The sequence below is a fragment of the Leuciscus leuciscus genome, assembly GCF_965113295.1.
Source record: "Leuciscus leuciscus genome assembly, chromosome: 23".
In the NCBI taxonomy this organism is placed as follows: Eukaryota; Metazoa; Chordata; class Actinopteri; order Cypriniformes; family Leuciscidae; genus Leuciscus; species Leuciscus leuciscus.
The window spans coordinates 1,033,266-1,058,265 of NC_138747.1; the positions used below are offsets into that span (position 1 = coordinate 1,033,266).

General features: G+C 41.1%; 2 protein-coding genes across 3 annotated transcripts in view; one reads left to right on the forward strand and one right to left on the reverse strand.

Annotated features, from left to right (window-relative positions):
* The window catches only part of tmc6b (transmembrane channel-like 6b), a 31,846-nt gene extending 13,576 nt beyond the window's left edge, over positions 1–18,270 (forward strand). The window contains exons 2-21 of one of the 2 annotated variants that reach the window (XM_082155806.1): positions 493–582; positions 1,400–1,518; positions 2,624–2,761; positions 3,032–3,193; positions 3,694–3,802; positions 4,293–4,377; positions 6,128–6,391; positions 7,546–7,727; positions 8,953–9,097; positions 9,439–9,594; positions 11,135–11,319; positions 12,751–12,841; positions 13,826–13,923; positions 14,027–14,122; positions 14,222–14,297; positions 14,534–14,667; positions 15,087–15,263; positions 16,146–16,224; positions 16,317–16,412; positions 17,499–18,270. In XM_082155806.1, coding sequence (XP_082011932.1) covers positions 536–582; positions 1,400–1,518; positions 2,624–2,761; positions 3,032–3,193; positions 3,694–3,802; positions 4,293–4,377; positions 6,128–6,391; positions 7,546–7,727; positions 8,953–9,097; positions 9,439–9,594; positions 11,135–11,319; positions 12,751–12,841; positions 13,826–13,923; positions 14,027–14,122; positions 14,222–14,297; positions 14,534–14,667; positions 15,087–15,263; positions 16,146–16,224; positions 16,317–16,412; positions 17,499–17,516 — 2,457 coding nt within the window. In that variant the 5' untranslated portion in view covers positions 493–535 and the 3' untranslated portion in view covers positions 17,517–18,270. The remainder of the gene's footprint in view (positions 1–492; positions 583–1,399; positions 1,519–2,623; positions 2,762–3,031; positions 3,194–3,693; positions 3,803–4,292; positions 4,378–6,127; positions 6,392–7,545; positions 7,728–8,952; positions 9,098–9,438; positions 9,595–11,134; positions 11,320–12,750; positions 12,842–13,825; positions 13,924–14,026; positions 14,123–14,221; positions 14,298–14,533; positions 14,668–15,086; positions 15,264–16,145; positions 16,225–16,316; positions 16,413–17,498) is intronic. The other variant, XM_082155807.1, reaches the window with a different exon arrangement.
* A 1,349-nt stretch (positions 18,271–19,619) lies between these two features.
* The window catches only part of notum1b (notum, palmitoleoyl-protein carboxylesterase b), a 14,340-nt gene continuing 8,959 nt past the window's right edge, over positions 19,620–25,000 (reverse strand). The window contains exons 8-11 of the mRNA XM_082155905.1: positions 24,893–24,990; positions 21,046–21,193; positions 20,670–20,717; positions 19,620–20,494 (exon numbers count right to left, since the gene is read on the reverse strand). Coding sequence (XP_082012031.1) covers positions 20,182–20,494; positions 20,670–20,717; positions 21,046–21,193; positions 24,893–24,990 — 607 coding nt within the window. The 3' untranslated portion in view covers positions 19,620–20,181. The remainder of the gene's footprint in view (positions 20,495–20,669; positions 20,718–21,045; positions 21,194–24,892; positions 24,991–25,000) is intronic.

The window sequence follows — 25,000 nt, forward strand, 5'->3', positions numbered from 1 at the left end:
GTAGAGTTGATTCTGCAGACGCTCCTTCAGCAGTGTGAGTGTGAGTGTTAATGCGTGTGTATGTGCGTGCGTGTGTGCGTGTGTGTGTGTGTATTCAGTGACCGGAGGGCTGGTAGAGTTGATTCTGCAGACACTCCTTCAGCAGTGTGAGTGTGACTGTTAATGCGTGTGTGTGTGTGTGTGTGTGTGTGTGTGTGTGTGTGTTCAGTGACCGGAGGGCTGGTAGAGTTGATTCTGCAGACGCTCCTTCAGCAGTGTGAGTGTGAGTGTTAATGCGTGTGTGTGTGTGCGTGCGTGTGTGTGTGTGTGTGTGTGTGTGTGTGTGTGTTCAGTGACCGGAGGGCTGGTAGAGTTGATTCTGCAGACACTCCTTCAGCAGTGGGAGTGTGAGTGTTAATGTGTGTGTGTGTGTGTGCCAGCGATCTCAGACAGGTTTAAACACGACAGGACTCAGTCTCCTCTCTCTGACATTCCTCTGTGTGTGTTGTTCAGCGCAGGATGACGGGGATCCGGGAGTGAGTGTGTGTGAGGGATCATGGCCGGCAGAGTCGGGTTCCATTCGGATCTGATCACCGATATCGAGTGAGTGATTATTTACTGTAATAATGTGTTATCTCTGTGATCTGAACATCTGTGTGTTCGGGTGTGAGCTTTTCATTACAAACACACACGAGACGTGTGTATAAACTGCGTGTGCGTGTGTGTGTGTCCATATGTCTTTTGATGCTTCAAGCAATACATTATAGACATTATTCCTGTTTTAACTGATTAAAAATATATAAAAAATTCAAATAAATTAGTGTTTCATCATAAGTTTGGGGTCAGTAAGATTTTTTTTTAAAGTAATTAATAATTTTATTCATCAAGGACACACTTTTAAATTGATCAAAAGTGACAGTAAAGACATTTATAATGTTACAAAATATTCTGTTTCAGATTAATGCTGTTCTTTTGAACTTTCTATTCATCAAAGAATCCTGAAAAATAAAATGTCACTGTTTTCAACATTGATAATAATCATAAATGTTTCTTGAGCATCAAATCATCATATTAGAATGATTTGTGAAGGATCATGTGACACTGAAGACTGGAGTAATGATGCTGAAAATTCAACTTTGATCACAGGAATAAATTACACTTTACTATATATTCACATAGAAAACAGATGATTTACACTGGAGTAATATTTCACTGTTTTTATTGTATTTTTGATCAAATAAACGCAGCTTTGGTGAGCAGAAGAGACTCTTTCAGAAACTTTCTTTATTGTTTGTGTGTGTGTGTGTGTGTGTGTGTGTGTGTGTGTGTGTGTGTGTGTGTGTGTGTGTGTGTGTGTGTGTGTGTGTGTGTGTGTGTGTGTGTGTGTGTGTGTGTGTGTGTGTGTGTGCGCGCGCATCAGGAGTCCCGCTGATGAAGAAGGGGTTCATGATTCCTTCAGTCAACTGATCGAGGAACAGAGTCATGACCATCATGATGCCATCGAGATGACCTCACTGGAGCTGGAGGAGGAGAGCAGAGGTCAGATCACACGCACACACGCACACACACACACACACACACACGCTTATCCTGAACACGAACCGCCCACTTAGACAGGAATCAAAGCTTTGAGCCAATCAGATTCGAGCCTCTCATTTTAAAGAGGTCATTTTGCTCTTGATGATGTGTTCAGGCTCTACTAGAACTTGAATGTTGATTATTCTCCTCATATTCTCCATTGTTGCGGCTCCTCTCTTCCCAGTCTGCGTTCCAGTCCACTTTTAGACACGCACTTGTGAACTTCCCTAAGCACTTCTCCTCGGGGAATCCCTGCCGCCATTTTGAAGTGCGGAAATGGGGAAGTTTATATGGACAGACCCTCGTTCCCTCGATTTTGACCGAGGGAGCGAGTCTACTTCATATGTACACTTCAGGCACCTATATGTCCCACAATGCAGTACGATTGTGACGTCACCACAGATCTCATCTAATCACCACCACAACAAACAACTCTATGATATATTAATTCTATTTTTTTTTATTTAAAGCAACCCAAACACACCTATATACATGTGGATGCTGCATTAAACAAATTCTTAAAGGGGGGAAAAAAATTAAATAAACTCCACAGCTGATTCCAAGTGATCAAGGGCTGAGGACGGTCCAGTTCAGCCCACTGCAGTTTCCGCCAGTAGTGGGCACTCATGCAACGTAAGCAATGATGTACATCCGAGTGAACGAGACGGAGGGGAAGTTAGCGAGTGAAGGGCATGACAATTTTGGACTGGAACGCAGCACCAGTCTGTCAGTAACGCTCTGTTTACTTCCTGTCTCTATGAAGCCCCTCCTTCTGAAAAGCACACTGTGCTCTGATTGGTCGGCTGGAGCAGTGTGTTGTGATTGGTCAAGTGCTTTGAGTGTGTTTGGGAAATGTCCCGCCCCTTTCCATAACCGCCAGTTTAACACACTACTAACTAACTCAACAAGGCCCCGCCCCTTTATTTTATTTAATTATTATAATGAGGAATATTGTGACGTGTTCGTTCCCGTAAGAAACTCAAGATACAATGGATTTTACTCTTTAATGCTTTGGTTGTGTGTGTGTGTCTCTCTCTCTGTTTGTGTGTGTGTGTGTGTGTCTCAGATGATGTCATGCATCTGGAGAGTCCAGTGTACCTTCGGGTTGACAGTGAGGAGCCTCAGCATATGGAGTGTTTGATTGGAGGACGCTGGTCATCTGACACACTCAAAGTCCTGTCCTCCATGCCCAGCCGCACCATCGGTGAGTGTGTGTGTGATGGGTAGGGTTGGGGTTGGGTTAGTGTGTGTGTGTGTGTGTGTGTGTGTGTGTGATTGGTAGGTTTAGGGGTAGGGTTTGTGTGTGTGTGTGTGTGTGTGTGTGTGTGTGTGTGTGTGTGTGATGGGTAGGGTTAGTGTAGGGGGACAGAATATACAGTTTGTCACAAGTATATCAAAATAAACCTGTGTGTGTGTGTGTGTGTGTGTGTGTGTGTGTGTGTGTGTGTGTGTGTGTGTGTGTGTGTGTGTGCAGGCCGCAGTCGAGGCGCGATCATCTCTCAGTATTATAACCGGACCCTTCAGCTGCGCAGACGCAGACAGAGCCGCCCCTCGATCCAGCACTTCCCTCGCTCAGCGAGACCCAGCATCCGCGGACACCGTGTGGAGACCGACGCTGACGAGTACGAGGAGGACGGTGAGCACACACACGCCCACAGCGAATCACAGTCCAGCTCGGAACAATCACGATTCTGAAAGAGTCTCTTCTGCTCATCAAGGCCGAGTTTATTTGATCAAACATACAGCAGAAATATTATCAATATTAAAAATCATAAATGTTTCTTGAGCATCAAATCATCATATTAGAATGATTTGTGAAGGATCATGTGACACTGAAGACTGGAGTAATGATGCTGAAAGTTCAGCTTTGATCCCAGGAATACATTACACTTTACTATATATTCACATAGAAAACAGATGATTTACATTATAATAATATTTCACTGTTTTTACAGTATTTTTGATCAAATAAACGCAGCCTTGGTGAGCAGAAGAGACTCTTTCATAAACATTAAAAATCATAATTATTCCAAATTAATTATTCCTTTTGACCAGTATTGTATGATCTTTTCTATGTCATGCTCATCTTGTTCTCTGACTCTCTCTCTCTGTGTGTGTGTGTGTGTGTGTGTGTAGACAATAAGAGGGAGCGTTTAGTGAATAATCTGCAGAATCTGTCGGCGAATGATCGTGTGCGAATGTTGAGAGCGATGCCGCTGAGTCTCTCGGAGAAGAAAGAGCTCAGGTAAAACACACACACACACACACACACACACACACACACACACACACACACACACACACACACACACAGTGTTCATTAGGTCTCAAAGCACTACAGCAAAATAAATATTTCATCAAGAGTCTTTAGTCTGAATAGAATGTAATGCAACACAAACTTACACTTTTATGTGTTTCACAGATGCTTTTATCCAAAGCGATTCGTCAAAGAGCAACGATATGTGTAATATACAAAATAATGCAAAGACAATAAATGGACACACACGGTCTCCTATGAGCTGGTTCTGTTTGATGAAACCATTCAAAAGACTCACTTAATGAATGAATCACTTAATGAATCAGTTAGTGAATCAGATAAATGTTGCTAAAAACATTTAAAATATGTTTTAAAACCAGTATTGTTTCACTTGGTACACCGTTCATTTACTAGATTACAAAAACTCATTCATGTTTCCTAAAATCTTGTTTCTCTTCTGATACTTTGTGTGTTTCAGGATGTTGGTGTTGAATAAAGCCGAACACTCTCTGTCTCAGAATCAGATTCCCTGCTGCAGTCAGCTCAAGTATTACATCATCATCGTGAGTCATAACACACTCATGACATCATCACGCATCATGACAGGGATTTGTGGATATGAACTATATGACTTTCTGTTTCATTTGGATCCACTTGTTCTTCCATTTCCAGTGCGATCAATGAACCAGATGTGATTTTAACCTTCGTTTTTAGCAGATTTTACACAAAAGTGGAATCAAAAAGTATGTAGATGACAACAAATTTGCATATTACTGTTAAAAATGTATTTTATAAAAAATAAAAAAAGTATGTGAAACCGCATGCAAGACATTTTTAAAGAGGACTTATCATGCCCTCGTACAAAGTCTTGATGTTGTTTGGGGGTTTTTCATGCTTGAATGGTTATTATCTTCCCCATATTTGACATTTGTGTGTGTGTGTGTGTGTGAGAGAGAAAGAGAGAGAAAAGGAATGTGTGTGAGTGTTTGTTTGTTTGTGTGTGTGTGTGTGTGTGTGTGTGTGTGTGTGTGTGTGTGAGAGAGAGAAAGAAAGGGGGAGTGTGTGTATGTGTGTGTGAGAGAGAGAGAGAGAGAGAGAAGGAATGTGTGTGAGTGTTTGTGTCTGTGTGTGAGAGAGAGGAAATGTGTGTGTGTAGATCAGGGTGTGCCACCAGTTGTATGCTCTTGCAGCACAGGCATGTGCGTGTGCGTGTGCGTGTGCGTGTGTGTGTGTGTGTGTGCAGCATAATTGTGTCAAAGTGTGAGCGTGTTTGTTTTGAAGGCTTTATTCTTACTTCTCTGTTTCAGACATGAGGAACCAGATGAACTTTAGTACTGAAGCTAATAATATACACTCAGTTTCAGTGTTGCTTTATTGGCACGACACACACACACACCTGGACATTTGCATTACAGCGAGATATTGTGCAAAATAAGTTCATTTCAATATATAATGTATAAAACATAAAAAAAATTGTATAAATTAAACCAAACGAATCAATGAAAGAAGTAACTCTAATTAATCATATCTTTAAGAAGGAGAAACTAAAGATGAATATTACAACTAAATATGAAAAATAATAACATCAGCATAGATTTAGAGATTGTGTCAAGTTTCTTAAGGATCCAAGAATCTGATATGATGTCATAATCATAAATGTTTAATGACATATTAATTACATATTAATTAATTGGTTGGGCAACACCCATTTTTAAGAATTGGCCTATATCTGCTGAACACAATGTCCAAGCTTAACGAAACTTGACACACAAAGACAACAGGACATTCTGAGGACACACACCAAATTTCGTAATATTCCGCCAATAGGGGGCGCTACAAAAAACAACAACATTATATTTAAGTACTGAGTAATATTAATGAACTACATGTACTTACTTTAGGGTTAGGGTAGGGTTAGGATTTGATTGAGGGTTAGTTGCATGTAATTATGCATAATTTACTGTTATTACTATGGTAAGTACATGTAACATATGTAACAAGGACACTGTAAAATAAAGTGTTACCAAGAGACTTAAATGTCCTAATTGAACGAAGGCCTAATCCGGGCTTAATCTAAACCCTGTCTGTGAAACCAGGTTTATAACTTCACAACTGTTTGATCCATGAAGCTGAAAATTGGTATGCATCTTCTTTGTTGGGCATTCTAACATATTTTCTAACTTGACTCGGATACTTCAAAAAACATGGCCGCCAATCAATTTTCAGCATCTGATATTTTGTGCATTGTGTAAATGAATGATATGTGAACGGGCCTCTAGGTGGCGCTCTAATAAGCTGTGTGTTGTCTGTCAGGCGGTGAGACACGGCTGGTACGGCTGGCTGTCCTTCCTGTCCTCGCTCCAGTTGTGGCAAACGGCTCTGAAGTGTGTCGGCGGTCACTTCGGGACGGGCGTTCTGTCGTATTTTCTCTTCCTCCGAACGCTCCTGTTCTTCAACGTCTTCCTGTTCCTGGTCACGGGTTTGTTTCTGGTGGTTCCTCAGGCCGTTGTGGCTCCGGATCCGGGCCGGAACACCAGCGTCACGAGCTTGTGGGGGCTGGAGGTGCTGACAGGCGCTGTGAGTTCAGAAACACACACACACACACACACATACACTCTTTGATATTCACAAATGTGGAACTTTAACTTCATTATGCTATGTTGAGCAAATATTACAGGTCAAAAGATTGGATTGATTAATATTTATGAAGGAGTCTCTTCTGCTCATCAAGGCTGCATTTATTTGATCAAAAATACTGTAAAAATTGTGAAATATTATTCTAGTGTAAATCATCTGTTTTCTATGTGAATATACAGTAAAGTGTAATTTATTCCTGTGATCAAAGCTGAATGTTCAGCATCATTACTCCAGTCTTCAGTGTCACATGATCCTTCACAAATCAGTATAATATGATGATTTGATGCTCAAGAAACATTTATGAAAACTGTGACAAATTTGATTTTGATGAATAGAAAGTTCAAAAGTGCCGCATTTATTTGAAATATAATCTTTTGTAACATTATAAATAAAGTTCTTTTGATCAATTCAATGCGTCCTTGATAAATAAAAGTATTATATATATCTTACTGACCCCAAACTGTTCAATGGTTCACAGTTTCCACAAATGCTCTGACATCAAAATAAAGGCAAAATGGCTGAAATATAGCTTATAATAACTTAAAATAAATAAATAAAATAGTAATTCGAATTGACCACAATTCAGATTGATTTATAAATCAGATCATAAAAAATTTGCATGAAATCAAAATCAACCCTATTGTATTTTAGTTTGGTCTCATCTGAGTATTCTTAATTCAAAATGATTAAAATCAACAACAGATCCCACTGAGATATCACTCTCGTCTTCCAGAGAGACCGGCTCAGGACGGCAGCACAGAGAGTTTCACACACAGATAACCACACAAAACAATACTCATAAAACACAAAAAGTAAAATCAATAAAAGCACTTACAAGGCTCCTTTAAAGCATTTTGCAAAAGACATTCAAGAGTACTCAGAGGGGGCAATATCTATAGTTTAAGTACATTTTGCAGATCGTTCCAGAATGTGTGATAGAGATCTAGTACAATAAATATTTTTGTAAGTTAAGAGATTTGAAATATATGAAGTAATTTGCCTAAAAGTGCCTTTATTGCTGTAAGTGCGATGCTTCATGATCTGTGTGTGTGTGTGTGTGTGTGTGTGTGTGTGTGTGTGTGTGTGTGTGTCAGGGTTATTTCTCAGACTCTCTTATGTATTACGGATACTACAGTCATCAAACACTACAGCCGAAACACAGTTGCTCTAAGTCTAGCAACGGGACGTCGTGTGGACTGTCCTATAACATGCCTCTGGTTTACTTCTTCACCATCGGCGCTGCGTTCTTCATCACCTGCATCATCCTCGTCTACACGTGAGTCTCTCCTGACAACATCACGTTTACATTACAATTCAGGAGAACAAGTCGGCATGAAACGGAAGTCGCGCTGGTCTTTTCTTCTCTATTATGCCGTATATATTCGAGTGAAACGCTTCTGGAACAAGAACAAATGTGGGCGGGGCTTGATTGTGTCTGTGTGGAGTTGATTGGCTGGTTGGATGGTTGTGGTTTGCTATTGGCTGATCTCATGTGAGTGACAGGTTATAGCCCCGCCCTCCTCATCAGAGATGAGAAGAGATGCTGCAAGAGGAACTGATTCTGATTCAAGATTATTAAAACTATAATGATGATGTGCACCTATAAATCATTTACAATAAACATTGCAATATTCCATAAAAAATACTTTAAGTTAAACTTAAATCTTTTTTAAAAGTGCAGGAAATGCATGAATTGTACAGTAGAATGTGTGTCAAATGCATTAACGCAATGTAAATGTACACTAACGGCCATAAGTTTGGAATAATTACGATTTAATGTTCACTAAGGATACATTTATTTAATCAAAAATACAGTAAAAAAAAAAAAAAGCAACAAAACTCCTTTAGAACTGTTTTCAACTTCAAATAAGAATCAATATTAATAATTGAGCACCAAAAATAATTCATAATAATAATTGAGCATCAAATCATCATATTAGAATGATTTCTGAAGGATCATGTGAAAAATCTTAATTATTCCAAACTTTTGGCTGTAGTGTATGTAAATGCAAATGTTTTTACATTCCTGAATGACAATGAAAACAGGTTGTGTTTACAGTAGTACAGTGTTTACAGTAGTACAGTGTTTACAGTAATAGTGTTTACAGTAGTACAGTGTTTACAGTAGTACAGTGTTTACAGTAGTACAGTGTTTGCAGTAATAGTGTTTACAGTATCACTGTGTTTACAGTAGTGCAGTGTTTACAGTAATAGTGTTTACAGTATCACTGTGTTTACAGTAGTACAGTGTTTACAGTAGTGCAGTGTTTACAGTAGTACAGTGTTTACAGTAGTACAGTGTTTGCAGTAATAGTGTTTACAGTATCACTGTGTTTACAGTAGTGCAGTGTTTACAGTAGTGCAGTGTTTACAGTAGTGCAGTGTTTACAGTAGTGCAGTGTTTACAGTAGTGCAGTGTTTACAGTAGTGCAGTGTTTACAGTAGTACAGTGATCATCTCTGAGTTCGCCAACACTGATTCTCCGTGCGGCTGTTTTCCAGCATGTCCAAGTCCTTCGGTCAGAGTTTCCGCATCGATAAATCTAAAGGCCTGTTGGCCATAAAGGTGTTCAGCTCGTGGGACTATAAAGTCAGCAAGAAAAGCTCCGTCAGACTCCAGCGAGCGAACATCGGCACACAGCTCAAGGTCAGAACACACACACACACACACACACACACACACACACACACACACACACACACTCACTCACTCACTCACTCACTCACTCACTCACAAACACAAACACACACACACACACACACACACACACACACACACACACACATATACACACACACACACACACATGTATGGCACACTTCAGCTCTGTTATCTAGCGATTTATTATCAAGCGATAAATAATTCTGTATTATACATTTTTTAGGCCTGACAAGTAATTTGTTGAGGTAGACAAGTCAAGTGGAGACTTGACTTGTCTTGACTTGACTTATCTGTGTGTGTGTGTGTGTGTGTGTGTGTGTGTGTAGGAGCTGGTGGCAGAAGTCAACCGCGAGGAGCTGAAGTTTTCGGTTCTCACGCGTTTGTTCCGGGTCTTCATCCATATGCTGGCGTGGCTCATGTGTTTGGGAAGTACGCTAGCGTGTGTTCTGGCCGTCTTCTACTTCTCTGAACACATGCACAAGGTACCAGATATACACACACACACATGCACAAGGTACCAGATACACACACACACACACATGCACAAGGTACCAGATACACACACACACATGCACAAGGTACCAGATATACACACACACACATGCACAAGGTACCAGATACACACACACACATGCACAAGGTACCAGATACACACACACACATGCACAAGGTACCAGATACACACACACACATGCACAAGGTACCAGATACACACACACACACATGCACAAGGTACCAGATACACACACACACATGCACAAGGTACCAGATACACACACACACATGCACAAGGTACCAGATACACACACACACATGCACAAGGTACCAGATACACACACACACACATGCACAAGGTACCAGATACACACACACACATGCACAAGGTACCAGATACACACACACACATGCACAAGGTACCAGATATACACACACACACATGCACAAGGTACCAGATATACACACACACACATGCACAAGGTACCAGATACACACACACACATGCACAAGGTACCAGATACACACACACACACATGCACAAGGTACCAGATACACACACACACATGCACAAGGTACCAGATACACACACACACATGCACAAGGTACCAGATACACACACATATGCACAAGGTACCAGATACACACACACACACATGCACAAGGTACCAGATATACACACACACACACACACACACACACACACACACACACACACATGCACTTTTCATTCAACGATTCCTCGATTAAAGTCCAGTACTCGATTTTAAAATATCCTCGAATGCAATACATGTGTGCAGATTACATGTCAAACTCAGTCTCCGCACGCGCTGGGTGTTTAGGTTTCATGGTTAATCATTTATGCATCATAGCATCATTTATGATTCATCACACGATTTGTACCATAACTCATTTGTAAATCTACGCCAACACATGAGAATATGTTTCTAAATATGCGAATTGTTGTTCATCACGATATCAAAATAAAAGTTTAAAGCCTCGCTCTGAGTTTTTCATGTTTCTTTTTCAAGAAATGACAGCGGCTGTTGCATTTCTGTCGTACAGAAGTGACCAAATATTAAAGATTAAGTGGACATTTGAATTAAATGTTGTTTGACCAATATAAATTATTATAAATTAAATATAAATCGAGGATTTGATCATGCCGTAGTGTAACACCAACTAACACCAGGCCGCTGTCGCCCTCTGCAGGCTTTTGTTATATTACATAATCTACATAAGTTTTGTTTATATTAGTTTTTTATCATTTATTTTACATGGCGTATTTTAACAGTGTCGTTCAATAAAACCCATATGATATTTGAACCAATTTGTATTGCTTGTTATTATATATGTTGTATTTTAAGTCATTTTAAAGGCTGTTGTTCACTTGGATCTATTTTTATTACCACAAATTTTTATCGGATTACTCGATTAATTGGTAGAATACTCGATTACTAAAATACTGGACACATGCATGTGCACGAGCGGAGACACCAGCTCAAGCTGAGACGTTTGTTATTGCAGAAAGACGTTGAAACTCGCACTCGAACGAGCTCGTCTGACGGTGTGATGCTGAAGGAGGCGAGTCTGCTGGCCGTTCCCGTTCTGGTGTCCTGCATTAATCTGATCCTGCCGGGATTCTTCAACGCCGTGGCCTGGATGGAGGAGTACGATTCTCCCAGCGTGCTCAACTACGTCTCCATCAGCAGGTATAGTTACCGCAGAACTCAACACACACTTCAACACACACTTTCACTCGGACCTTCCCAAAGCATTCCTATACCCCTTCCAGAAGCTTAAGATCAAGTGATCATAACCTTCTTCTAGTCCCACACTCTTTTCTGTGCGTTTTCTTGTGCGTTTTCTTGTGCTTTTTTTGAGCGTTTTCTGTGCGTTTTTTTAGCGTTTTCTGTGCGTTTTTTTTGTGCGTTTTTTGAGCGTTTTCTGTGCGTTTTTTTGTGCGTTTTCTGAGCGTTTTTTGAGCGTTATGTGCGTTTTTTGAGCGTTTTCTGTGTGTTTTTTGTGCGTTTTCTGTGCGTTTTTTTGTGCGTTTTCTGAGCGTTTTTTGAGCGTTATGTGCGTTTTTTGAGCGTTTTCTGTGTGTTTTTTGTGCGTTTTCTGTGCGTTCTGTGCGTTTTTTTTTTGCGTTTTCTGGTTTTCTGTGCGTTTTCAGTGCGTTCTGTGCGTTTTTTTAGCATTTTCTGTGCGTTTTTTTAGCATTTTCTGTGTGTTTTCTGTGCGTTTTTTTTGTGCGTTTTTTGAGCGTTTTCTGTGCGTTTTTTTGTGCGTTTTCTGAGCGTTTTTTGAGCGTTATGTGCGTTTTCTGAGCATTTTTTGAGCGTTATGTGCGTTTTTTGAGCGTTTTCTGTGTGTTTTTTGTGCGTTTTTTGAGCGTTATGTGCGTTTTTTTTTTTGCGTTTTCTGGTTTTCTGTGCGTTTTCTGTGCGTTCTGTGCGTTTTTTTGAGCGTTTTCTGGTTTTCTGTGCGTTTTCTGTGCGTTTTCTGGTTTTCTGTGCGTTTTCTGAGCGTTCTGTGCGTTTTTTTTTAGCGTTTTCTGGTTTTCTGTGCGTTTTCTGAGCGCAAATATATTATTTAATATAAAGGCTTCTGTCTATTAAACTTTTTTTAATTTGACGAAATAATTGTTGTCATTAAAATTTTTTTAATTTTTTTTTTTACATTTTGTATTAAATTAAATTAAATTATTTTCCCAAACAACATATGGTCATGAAGGAAGTTGCAAACATTTTTCTTTCTTTCTTTCTTTCTTTCTTTCTTTCTTTCTTTCTTTTTCTTTCTTTCTTTCTTTCTTTCTTTCTTTCTTTCTCCATCCTCCCTTCTCTCTGCCTTCCTCTTTCCTCTTTCCTCTTTCCTCCCTCTCCTGTATTAATTTTGAAATTATGTATTCAAAATACTTGCATTGAGGAGTCAAGTAAGTTTCTGCAGTGCGATGACATAAAAGCTTTAGACTCTACAAAAAGGGAAACTAACAATCTCAAATCTTGCTGTGTGTCTGTTACATGTTATCATATAAAACAGTTTCTGCATGGAGATTTGAAGGGCTTTCACCAGGAAGCTTCTGCTACACTGATTCACTTCATGCTTTTCTTATGTTTCCTCGTGTGTGGTGTGTGTCGCAGGAACTTGTTGTTGAAAGTGAGTGTGTTGGGAGTGCTGTGCCATCATTGGCTGGGTCGCGTGGCATCAGACCCCGAGCAGCTGGGCTTACAGGTGAGGTTTCAACTAAAAACGTTAAACTTTTGACCGTTCATTTACACGACAATGGTGTTTTTGGTGCCTGAAGTTTTGAAAAGTACAAGTTTTTGAGAACGGTCTCAGTGTAAACAACAAAAACGTGAATCTCTGAAGACGATGATGTCATGCACATGCGTATTACGTGTTCAGTCTATAGTGTTTCATCGCCATCTACTGGCCTGGCAGCAGAACACAGCGTTTTTAGTCGTTTTCGCGGATCCGTGACACTGTGTGAGAGGTGTGTGCTCTGGTGTGTGAGTGTTACTGTGATGGTGAAGATGGATTGGTTAAACTATAACTGATAGCTGTCAAATTTTATTACAGTGTTTCTGCAATATAATTTAACATAATATAATTTGATCGAATATAAAAGGCTTTGACATCGTTGAATAAACATGAGCACTGCACGTTTCACAGTGTAAACTCGGCGCGGGTGTTTTTATATGAATGTGTCTGAAGAAAGTTAATCTTTCTTTATCTTTCCTGATAAAGCAGCATTTGAGCGCAGCGCCTCCTGCTGGACCTCTTTGTGAACAGCATCATTTTATGGTGTCTTACAAACCTGTATTAATACTAGTGTGGGATTCTTCTACAATATTCACTCATGACAGTAAAATAGATGTTCTGATTCAATCCACTGCAGTATTTCCTCTCAGTCAGTAGAAAATGTGTTTAACACCCAGTCATGCTTGAAAAGAAGAATAATACCGCCATATACCGTGAAACCGGTATCATTTAAAAAAATACCGTGATATAATTTTTTGGTCAATCCGCCCAGCACAAGTGGTTTTGATGGTGGTGGTTTTGATACTGGTTTTGATGGTAATGGTTTTGATGATGGTTTTGATGGTGGTGGTTTTGATGATGGGTTTGATGGTGGTGGTTTTGATGCTGGTTTTGATGCTGGTTTTGATGGTGGTGGTTTTGATGCTGGTTTTGATGCTGGTTTTGCTGTTGCAGTGCTGGGAGAGTTTCGTCGGTCAGGAACTGTACCGTTTCCTCCTTATGGACTTCATCTTCATGTTGCTGGACACTTTCTTTGGAGAGTTTCTGTGGAGGTGAGCAGCTGATGATGTACAGTATGAGCTCAGGATTGTGTTTGCTAACAATTAAAAAATGTACTTGGACTGAAATCATTTCTGTTGTGTTTCTCTCCGTCAGGTTGTTTTCTCAGAAAGCTCTGAAGAGGAAGAGGAAACCTGTGTTTGATATCGCTAGGAACGTTCTGGAGCTCATCTATGGACAAACTCTGGCCTGGTAAACATCCATCATTACCTGACTGTGACGTGATTGTTGGTCGGTGATGTGATATAACAGCACCTGTGTGTGTGTGTGTGTGTGTGTGTGTGTGTGTAGGTTGGGCGTGTTGTTCTCTCCTCTCCTGCCTGTGGTTCAGATTATTAAACTGCTGTTTCTCTTCTACATGAAGAAGGTTTGTTTGTCTGCTCACAATCATCAACATCATTTATTGTGTTTGTTTAGACAAATAACCTGCAGGAAATTTTTTTTAACAATGACTCAGAGGAATCATTTGCGAATCGATTCACTAGAATGATTCTGATGAATCATTTGCCAGCCGATTCACTAGAATGAATAGGATGACTCATTTGCGAACCGATTCACTAGAATGATTCGGACTCGTCTGTGATTATGATGTGTGTGTCACAGGTCAGTCTGATGATGAACTGTCAGGCGTCGGGGAAGCCGTGGCGAGCCTCTCAGATGACCACCATCTTCATCACACTCCTGTGCTTCCCGTCGTTCCTGGGCGCCTCCGTGTGTGTGACCTACACCATGTGGACGTAAGTGTGTGTGTGTGAGTGTGTGTGACCTACACCATGTGGACGTAAGTGTGTGTGTGTGAGTGTGTGAGACCTACACCATGTGGACGTAAGTGTGTGTTCACCATCGCTGTACTGCTTCTCACGGGGGCGTCTGGAAAAGTGATGAAACTCATTTGCATGGTGATTCATCTTGGTAGAAGAGTGTGTGTGTGTGTGTGTGTGTGTGTGTGTGTGTGTGTGTGTGTGTGTGTGTGACAATCGATATTGTTAAAGCGCTGTATAAATGAAGGAGACTTGACTTGACAAATACCGTGAAACCGGTTTAATTTTGAAAGGTACCATGATATGGACTTTTGCTCATACATCAGCACTAAAATGAATGGAGTGTTACGTCCAGACCCATAATGCTGTATTCACACACGCTGCTTCTGTCCCAGGATGAAGCCGTCGGCCGAGTGCGGCCCGTTTCGGGGTCTGAAGACCATGTTCCAGGCCGGGAAGCTGTGGGTCCAGAAGCTGGCGGCGGACAATCCCAATCTGTCCTGGCTGGCCTCGGCTCACGCGTACCTGGTGGAAAACCCACTCTTCCTGTTCCTGTGCGCCGCCATCTTCCTGTGAGGCTGCGTTTCAAATCAACTTTTTCACTCACCGGACAATTTGGCTTCTAAAGTTTTTAAAGGGATCATCGGTTGCAAAATTCACTTTTATATGGTGTTTGCATATGAATATTCCCCATATTAGCATATTTTCAGCCATTTGAATACTGTCCACCAAGGCATCACTTTGTGTCTTGAGCAGTTGCTCATTATCATTTAAAGAGACATGCACCTCATTATCATTTAAAGAGACATGCACCTCATTATCATTTAAAGAGACATGCACCTCATCATTTAAAGAGACATGCACCTCATTATCATTTAAAGAGACATGCACCTCATTATCATTTAAAGAGACTTGCACCTCATTATCATTTAAAGAGACTTGCACCTCATTATCATTTAAAGAGACATGCACCTCATTATCATTTAAAGAGACATGCACCGAAACGGGTCGCTGTGAACAGAGCTGTTCTTCAGGAGGTAAAAGGGTGTTGTTTTATACAACTATTGAGGAATTTTTAACAAAAGTATGTTACAAACTTTACATGAAGACCCTAAAGAATCATACCAACTTGTGGAAAATGGGCATCCGATGACCCCTTTAAGGTCCCGGTCATTTCAGAACTTCTACTAGCCAAAAAAATTAAGATATGAACCAGATTAACTACGTCACAGCTTATATAAAATTTGGATTTCATTTCTAGTTCTTAAAAAGCGATTTCTGTAAAAGAAAATCTCTCCCTTTGCTTTGAACTTTGAGCGTTGTAACTTTGCAGATGTTGTTTATGCTCAAACAGCAACATTACACACTAACTAAAGTTAGAAAAGTGAAACCCTATTTAACCACAGCTTTAAAGTGATCTCTGGTGATCTCCATTGTTTTGTGTGTTTGTGCAGGATAGTGATTTACTTCCACAGTCAGGTGGTCGACGGTCAGCGGAAGATCATCGAACTCCTTCAGGAACAGATTGAGAATGTGAGACAGAAGAATCAAATGATTATGTAACGATTGAATCATCTGCATGCAGCGGTGTAGCATGACATCACTTCCTGTTCCTGTTTATTCAGGAGGGCGGGGATAAGAAGTTTCTGATCACGCGACTGCAGGACATCCATGAGCGCAAGCGTGTCGTCTCACCGCGAGGAGTACGAGGAGCCAGCGAGGTACTGAATCACTGAATCACTGAAATGATTCGAGTCAGAATCATGTGCTGAAATATGAATCTTTGGTTAAAGTGAAAGTGATTCAGTGCTAAATACTGTGTGATGAATCTGCCCGGTTTATTATCCTTCACCAAAACTAAAACTATTAAGATGAAAATAAAATGAAATATTGATAGATTAAAATCGCAAACTGAAATAAGTTTTCTTTTTTTCTTTTTTTTCTTTTTTTTTGCTTAGATTTTGTACATAGTTTTGACAAAAGCATCTGCTAAATGTATAAATATATAAATAATAATTTAAAAAAAATATATATATATGTATATATATATATATATATATATATATATATATATATATATATATATATTTAAAACTATATGTAAAAATAAAAAATTGTAAAATAAAAAAAACTAAAATAGTGTCTTTTAAAATATGGGGGGATTTAACATTAAATATAATAAAATCATGATATAAAAGGAACAAGATGAAAATCGTTAAACTAAACATGACACACTGAAATAAGTTTTTTTTTTCGTTTAGTATCTGCTAAATACATAATTATATAAATAATAATGAATAAAAATACAATATATATATATAAGTAAAAGAAATATAAAAAAAGATATATATATTTAAAGTAAAATAGTGTCTTCTAAAGTATGGAGGGATTAAAAATAATTAAATAAATAAAGTTGATACATAATGAATATTTTAAACGCATCATGGAATGTTGCAATAAATAAATAAAAATGTAATTAAATGTAAGCAAACAAGCAAGATAATAACCAATCAGCTGCAAATAATAATTAAACTGAAAGATATTGAGAATGACTGACTAAAGCATGACAAACTGACTAAAGCATGCAGCCGATATGAAACTAAAAACAGAATATGTAGAAGCTGAGTGATCTATAACGTGATGACAGCCGAGAGAAGGACTGATTCACTGCTAGACGTCAGTGTTCGCTCTCGTGTTGTTCAGGAGTGTTTCAGAGCTGATGTGTGTGTGTGTGTGTGTGTGTGTGTGTGTGTGTGTGTGTGTGTGTGTGTGTGTGTGTGTGTGTGTGTGTTTGTGTGTGCTTTCAGGACTCCAGTTACTCCTGACACTCGTGATGTGGAGGAACTGACCGAACGCTCGTCTCACACACACGCTGTGATGAGGATGAAGAGGATGAAGAGCAGAGGCCAGTAGAGCTGATGGTCAGAGCTCTTGGTTTCTGGTGAATCTGTGGAAACCCTTTATATGGTGATGGTGTTTCTTGCCGTCTTTAGCATCGAGACCATTTTTACTGTGAAACATGGATTAATATTCACTGTTCCTCTTCCTGCCGCTCTCGCAAACTGGACCTTACGTTTTATGTACTGTGATATTAGTGAAACATTTTTTAATAAACATTTTTTTTATTATTATTAAACTTTGCTTTCTTAATTGTTTTGATTCTGTTATGCAAGTCTGAAACAACTAGTACATTTTTATGTGTGTATACATTAAACCTGTATATATATATATATACATTTATATATGTGTGTGTATGTATATTAATATTTCTCTTATGTATAGATAGCAATCTACATCTAAGATAAATAACTATAAGTAGATATTAACAAAACATTTTGGCCACAATAATAACTGTTAATATTTTTTATGAAATCATGCAAATGAAACGGCAACAGTAAACAGGTATGTACACTTTACACACAATACTTTTTTCACAATCACTCATAAATATGTTTGACATAAAATAAATAACAATGTAGCTTAAGTTTGTCTTCTGTTTGAACATATTCTACAAATCACAATATAAAGGGTGAATATCAGGAAACACGTCAAGAACATATTTCACCCCCAAATCAAAAGTAATATTTTATTTATACTTAAAAGCTTATTTTTTAGGACCATTATGTTTTATTATTATTATTATGTTTTTTACACAACAATTAGTTTCTTTTTTTGACATTTGAAGCACATGTTCTTGACAGGTTTTGTGAGATTCTCTGGATAATAAATACATGCAGTCAGCTTTAGTTTATAGAGGTGTAGATGTTCATGTGAAACGTGTGTGTGTGTGTGTGTGTGTGTACATCTGTCTCTGTTGATTTTGGTATCCAGATTTCCAGTTTTCGTTTGCGAAGTTAAAGAAGTGGTGCTTCATTATGATGGGCTGAAGCGAGAGACTCTGAGCGTTCATCATCATCATCCTCTGAGGAAGAGTTCATCACCATCAGCTGATTCTGGAGATTCTGGTTCACACACACACACACACACACACACACCGACTCCGTCCCGAACACAGCCTTCAGATTCTGCAGTTCAGGATCACAGCTGATCATCATTTAGAGATTACTGAAGCCCATTTACACCACATAAGAAAAACATCATGCTCTGGTAAATCATAAATCTGAGAAAATATTATTTTTTTTAAACTTTTTGTTAGGATTATTACATAATATATCAATTTCAACATGTCATAATTTCATCTTTTTAAGTCATAATTTCGATTTAGTATGCCATAATTCTTTATTTTTTTGTCAAGATTGGCTTAAGTCAATTTCTATTCAACTTTTTAGGTCATAATTTTGACTTTTTAAGTCGTAATTTCTTTTTTTGTCTTCTTTTAAATCATAATTTTGACTTCATCTCATAATTTCAGCTTTTTACGTCATAATTTCCATTTAGTATGCCATAATTTTGTCATGATTGGCTTGTCAATTTCAATTAAACTTTTTAGGTCATAATTTTGACTTTTTAAGTCGTAATTTCTTTTTTTGTCTTCTTTTAAATCATAATTTTGACTTCATCTCATAATTTCAGCTTTTTACGTCATAATTTCCATTTAGTATGCCATAATTTTGTCATGATTGGCTTGTCAATTTCAATTAAACTTTTTAGGTCATAATTTTGACTTTTTAAGTCGTAATTTCTTTTTTTGTCATAATTTTGTTTGACTTTTGTCTCATAACTATGATTTACCAAAGCATGTTTTTTATATATTTTTTATGTGGTGGAAAAAGGCTTCATATGAAACACCATCAGTGCATCTACACTCATTTGTCCTCTTTTAAAGATCGTCACTATTTCATACTTTATCCAAAGGTATATAATTAATAAATTACCTAAAAATAGGCTGTTCCTGAATCATCCTGTGTTTTTCATTGAATCGGTTGAGTCAGTGATTCAATGATTCGTTCATAAAGAAAGTTACTTGGTTCGTTCCTGAATTAATCAGCTGAGTGAATGAATCAGCTGAGTGAATGAATCAGCTGGGTGAATGAATCAGCTGAGTGAATGAATCAGCTGGGTGAATGAATCAGCTGGGTGAATGAATCAGTTGAGTGAATGAATCAGTTGAGTGAATGAATCAGTTGAGTGAATGAATCAGCCGCTTCGAATGAATCAGCCCCTTCGAATGAATCAGCTGAGTCAATGAATCAATGACTCACTGATTAAGAAACCTACAGTTTCAGTTTCATATTTAAAGTATAATTAAATTTTCCCCAATATTTCAGTATCCATAAATCTACACTGTATGCGTCCCCTTACATTTAAAAAGGTTAGAAAAGCTGCCTTTATAAAGGTCAAAATGCCCCAAGAAATCAATTTCAGGGGCAAATATCGCCTCTTAGTGGAGAACTTCATTTCTGCCACTGCTTATTTCTCAGTCTATAGTAAAGCACACGCTAACTGATCATACACACCATTACACGACACAAGGGACTCAGACAGGGACCCGTCCTCATTGCATTGCTCTCCGATTGGCCGGTCCGCATGTCAGGTGCCGTTACTGAGCATGCCCAGGAGTGTGTCGGGCTCCATGCCCTGCTGATGAGCCATGCGCTGCACGTCGAAGCCCAGGTGTGTGAGGAACTGGACCACGCTCATCTCCTGTCCCGTCAGGTGCTCTCTGACCCTGGGACACGAGGGGTTACAGTGGGGCCACGGACAGCTGTCAATCAAGTGCACGGGACAACCCCTGGGCGGAGCCTGAGTGATGCTGCCGTTGCCGTGGTTACGGAGGCTGCGGTCCCAGCACTGAAGCGCTCGGGGAAGCGAAGTACCTTTCACATGGATGTCCATCCAGTAACTGAAGACACAAGAGGTGATGTGCAGCGTGTAAATATGATGAGTAACACTTTATAATAACATTAGTTACTGTATTAACTAACATGAACTAAACATTTGTTCATGTTAACTAATGAAGCTTACTGTAAAGTGTTACTGTATGATGATTGTTCATTATGATCTGCATAGTTACTCACTTTCTGGTGATGATCTCATGGGACAAACAGGCTGGAGCAAACAGGGCCCTGTCAATCAAAGAGTCAAGAGCCAATCAGAGAGCAGCGTGACACAGGACAAACACTAACACTTTACAATAAGGTTCGTTAGTTAACATGAACTTAGTATTAATTTCAACATTTACTAATACGCTATTAAAATCAAAGGTTGTATTAGTGAACATTAGTTAATGCACTGTGAACTAACATGAACAAACAATGAACAGCTGAGTTTTAACTAACATTAACAAAGATTAGTAAATGCTGTAACACATGTTTTGCTCAGTGTTAGTTCATGTTAGTAAATACATGAATGAACCGTATTGTAAAGTGTTGGAGAAACAGGATGAATCCTTACGGGAGGTTTTTGAGTGTGTTTCTGAGTTCGCGGCCCAGGTTCTGGATGTATCGCCACTGGTTCTCCTGGACCGGCTGACCCGTCAGATGAACATTATCAACCATCAGCTGAGCTTCATCAAACAGCCACTGGACCACAAACACCGGACCTGAGAGAGAGCGGGGCGAGAGACACAGAGAGAGAGAGAGAGAGAGAGAGCGGGGCGAGAGACACAGAGAGAGAGAGAGAGAGCGGGGCGAGAGAGAGAGCGGGGCGAGAGACACAGAGAGAGAGAGAGAGAGAGAGAGCGGGGCGAGAGACACAGAGAGAGAGAGAGAGCGGGGCGAGAGAGAGAGCGGGGCGAGAGACACAGAGAGAGAGAGAGAGAGCGGGGTGAGAGAGAGAGCGGGGCGAGAGACACAGAGAGAGAGAGAGAGAGCGGGGCGAGAGAGAGAGTGGGGCGAGAGACAGACACAGAGAGAGAGAGAGAGAGAGCGGGGCGAGAGACAGACACAGAGAGAGAGAGAGAGAGAGAGCGGGGCGAGAGACAGATGCAGAGAGAGAGAGAGAGCGGGGCGAGAGACAGACACAGAGAGAGAGAGAGCGGGGCGAGAGACAGACGCAGAGAGAGAGAGACAGACACAGAGAGAGAGAGAGCGGGGCGAGAGACAGACGCAGAGAGAGAGAGCGGGGCGAGAGACAGACGCAGAGAGAGAGAGAGAGAGAGAGAGCGAGCGAGAGCGGGGCGAGAGACAGACACAGAGAGAGAGAGAGACACAGAGAGAGAGAGAGAGCGGGGCGAGAGACAGACGCAGAGAGAGAGAGAGAGTTCAAGCAGTTTGTATATTTTTATTGTAATTTAGCTTAAGTTTTTGTCAGTTTGTTACATGCTTTTGTCAACTGTTTTATTTTATTTTTAAACATTTCTATATAGCTCTTATTCATTTTTATTTCAGTTTTAGTCATTTTACTAGGACTCATTTTATTGACTCATTCATGTGACTGTTAGAGGCTTGTTTCCGCCACAGAATTAAACATTTTAAAAGATAATTGCAACTTTTTATCTCCCGTGTTATAAAGTCAGAATTGTGAGATATAAACATCCTATTTAAAAAAAATAAAAATAGAAACAGCCTATTTTTAAGTAATTTACCAATTGATATTTTGAATTCTTTTTTATTATTACATTTTGATTATAGTATTTATAATGTCAATTTTTCATCTAATATTTATATTTTATTTCAGCTTTATTTAAATTGCCGAAAACGACACTCGTAACACCAGTGTTTCATTACTGGTCACTCTGAGGTTTTGGGCTGTTTGGCGTTTCATGATGTCATTCAGACTGAGAGGAACATCCAGAAGCGTTTCTTCTATCGCACTCGATCTCTGTGTGTCTGTGTCTCTCGCCCCGCACTCTCTCTCTCTCTGTGTCTGTGTCTCTCGCCCCGCTCTCTCTCTCTCTGTGTGTCTGTGTCTCTCGCCCGCTCTCTCTCTCTCTGTGTCTGTGTCTCTCGCCCCGCTCTCTCTCTCTGTGTGTCTGTGTCTCTCGCCCGCTCTCTCTCTCTCTGTGTCTGTGTCTCTCGCCCCGCTCTCTCTCTCTGTCTCTTGCCCCACTCTCTCTCTGTGTCTGTGTCTCTCGCCCCGCTCTCTCTCTCTCTGTGTCTGTGTCTCTCGCCCCGCACTCGATCTCTGTGTGTCTGTGTCTCTCGCCCTGCTCTCTCTCTCTGTGTGTCTGTGTCTCTCGCCCGCTCTCTCTCTCTCTGTGACTGTGTCTCTCGCCCCGCACTCGATCTCTGTGTGTCTGTCTCTCGCCCCGCTCTCTCTCTCTCTGTGTCTGTGTCTCTCGCCCCGCACTCGATCTCTGTGTGTCTGTGTCTCTCGCCCCGCTCTCTCTCTCTGTGTGTCTGTGTCTCTCGCCCGCTCTCTCTCTCTCTGTGTCTGTGTCTCTCGCCCCGCTCTCTCTCTCTGTCTCTTGCCCCACTCTCTCTCTGTGTCTGTGTCTCTCGCCCCGCTCTCTCTCTCTCTGTGTCTGTCTCTTGCCCCGCACTCGATCTCTGTGTGTCTGTGTCTCTCGCCCCGCTCTCTCTCTCTCTCTGTGTCTCTCGCCCCGCTCTCTCTCTCTCTCTGTGTCTGTGTCTCTCGCCCCGCTCTCTCTCTCTGTCTCTTGCCCCACTCTCTCTCTGTGTCTGTGTCTCTCGCCCCGCTCTCTCTCTCTCTGTGTCTGTCTCTTGCCCCGCACTCGATCTCTGTGTGTCTGTGTCTCTCGCCCCGCTCTCTCTCTCTCTCTGTGTCTCTCGCCCCGCTCTCTCTCTCTCTCTGTGTCTGTGTCTCTCGCTCCGCACTCGATCTCTGTGTGTCTGTGTCTCTCGCCCCGCTCTCTCTCTCTCTCTGTGTCTCTCGCCCCGCTCTCTCTCTCTCTCTCTGTGTCTCTCGCCCCGCTCTCTCTCTCTCTCTGTGTCTGTGTCTCTCGCCCCGCTCTCTCTCTCTCTGTGTCTGTGTCTCTCGCCCCGCTCTCTCTCTCTGTGTCTGTGTCTCTCGCCCCGCTCTCTCTCTCTCTGTGTCTGTGTCTCTCGCCCCGCTCTCTCTCTCTCTGTGTCTGTGTCTCTCGCCCCGCTCTCTCTCTCTCTGTGTCTGTGTCTCTCGCCCCGCTCTCTCTCTCTGTGTCTGTGTCTCTCGCCCCGCTCTCTCTCTCTCTGTGTCTGTGTCTCTCGCCCCGCTCTCTCTCTCTCTGTGTCTCTCGCCCCGCGCTCTCTCTCTCTCTGTGTCTGTGTCTCTCGCCCCGCTCTCTCTCTCTCTGTGTCTGTGTCTCTCGCCCCGCTCTCTCTCTCTCTCTGTGTCTGTGTCTCTCGCCCCGCTCTCTCTCTCTCTCTGTGTGTCTGTGTCTCTCGCCCCGCACTCGATCTCTGTGTGTCTGTGTCTCTCGCCCCGCTCTCTCTCTGTGTGTCTGTGTCTCTCGCCCCGCACTCGATCTCTGTGTCTGTGTCTCTCGCCCCGCTCTCTCTCTCTCTGTGTCTGTGTCTCTCGCCCCGCTCTCTCTCTCTCTGTGTGTCTGTGTCTCTCGCCCCGCACTCGATCTCTGTGTGTCTGTGTCTCTCGCCCTGCTCTCTCTCTCTCTCTGTGTGTCTGTGTCTCTCGCCCCGCACTCTCTCTCTCTCTGTGTCTGTGTCTCTCGCCCCGCACTCTCTCTCTCTGTGTGTCTGTGTCTCTCGCCCCGCACTCGATCTCTGTGTGTCTGTGTCTCTCGCCCTGCTCTCTCTCTCTCTCTGTGTGTCTGTGTCTCTCGCCCCGCACTCTCTCTCTCTCTGTGTCTGTGTCTCTCGCCCCGCACTCTCTCTCTCTCTGTGTCTGTGTCTCTCGCCCCGCACTCTCTCTCTCTCTGTGTCTGTGTCTCTCGCCCCGCACTCTCTCTCTCTCTGTGTCTGTGTCTCTCGCCCCGCACTCGATCTCTGTGTGTCTGTCCATCCTTAAAGTCGGAAATCTCTTCACACACACCTAACTTTACAGTTTTATTCATATCTAATATATTCTGGAGGTTTGATCATATATCATTCACCTGATTTATAGAACATTTTACAAGCACAAGGTGAAAATGTATTTTTGTTCCGTCTGTTGACAGTATTTTCTGAATGATATAGAGATAAAAAGAGAAATCCAAAATCCTCTCTGTAAACACCTGTAATATACCCACAAAATCAAGAACTTGGAAACTGGCTTTATCCAATGTTCAGATTACTGTGCTGGAAATGTATGTAAATGAGTGCATATTTAATGAGAGGATGGCTCATTTTCATATTGAAACAGCACTGGCTTTGCACTGGTGTGTGTGTGTGTTTCAGCCACTAGAGGGCAGTGTGGACTCACGTACTCTTCAGTGTTGGATGAACCTTGTAGCCGAAGAAGCAGTTCCAGTCCTCGCCGTGATGCGCTCGACTACAGAGATCCGGGACCACACTGTGCCAGAGCCTGCACACAC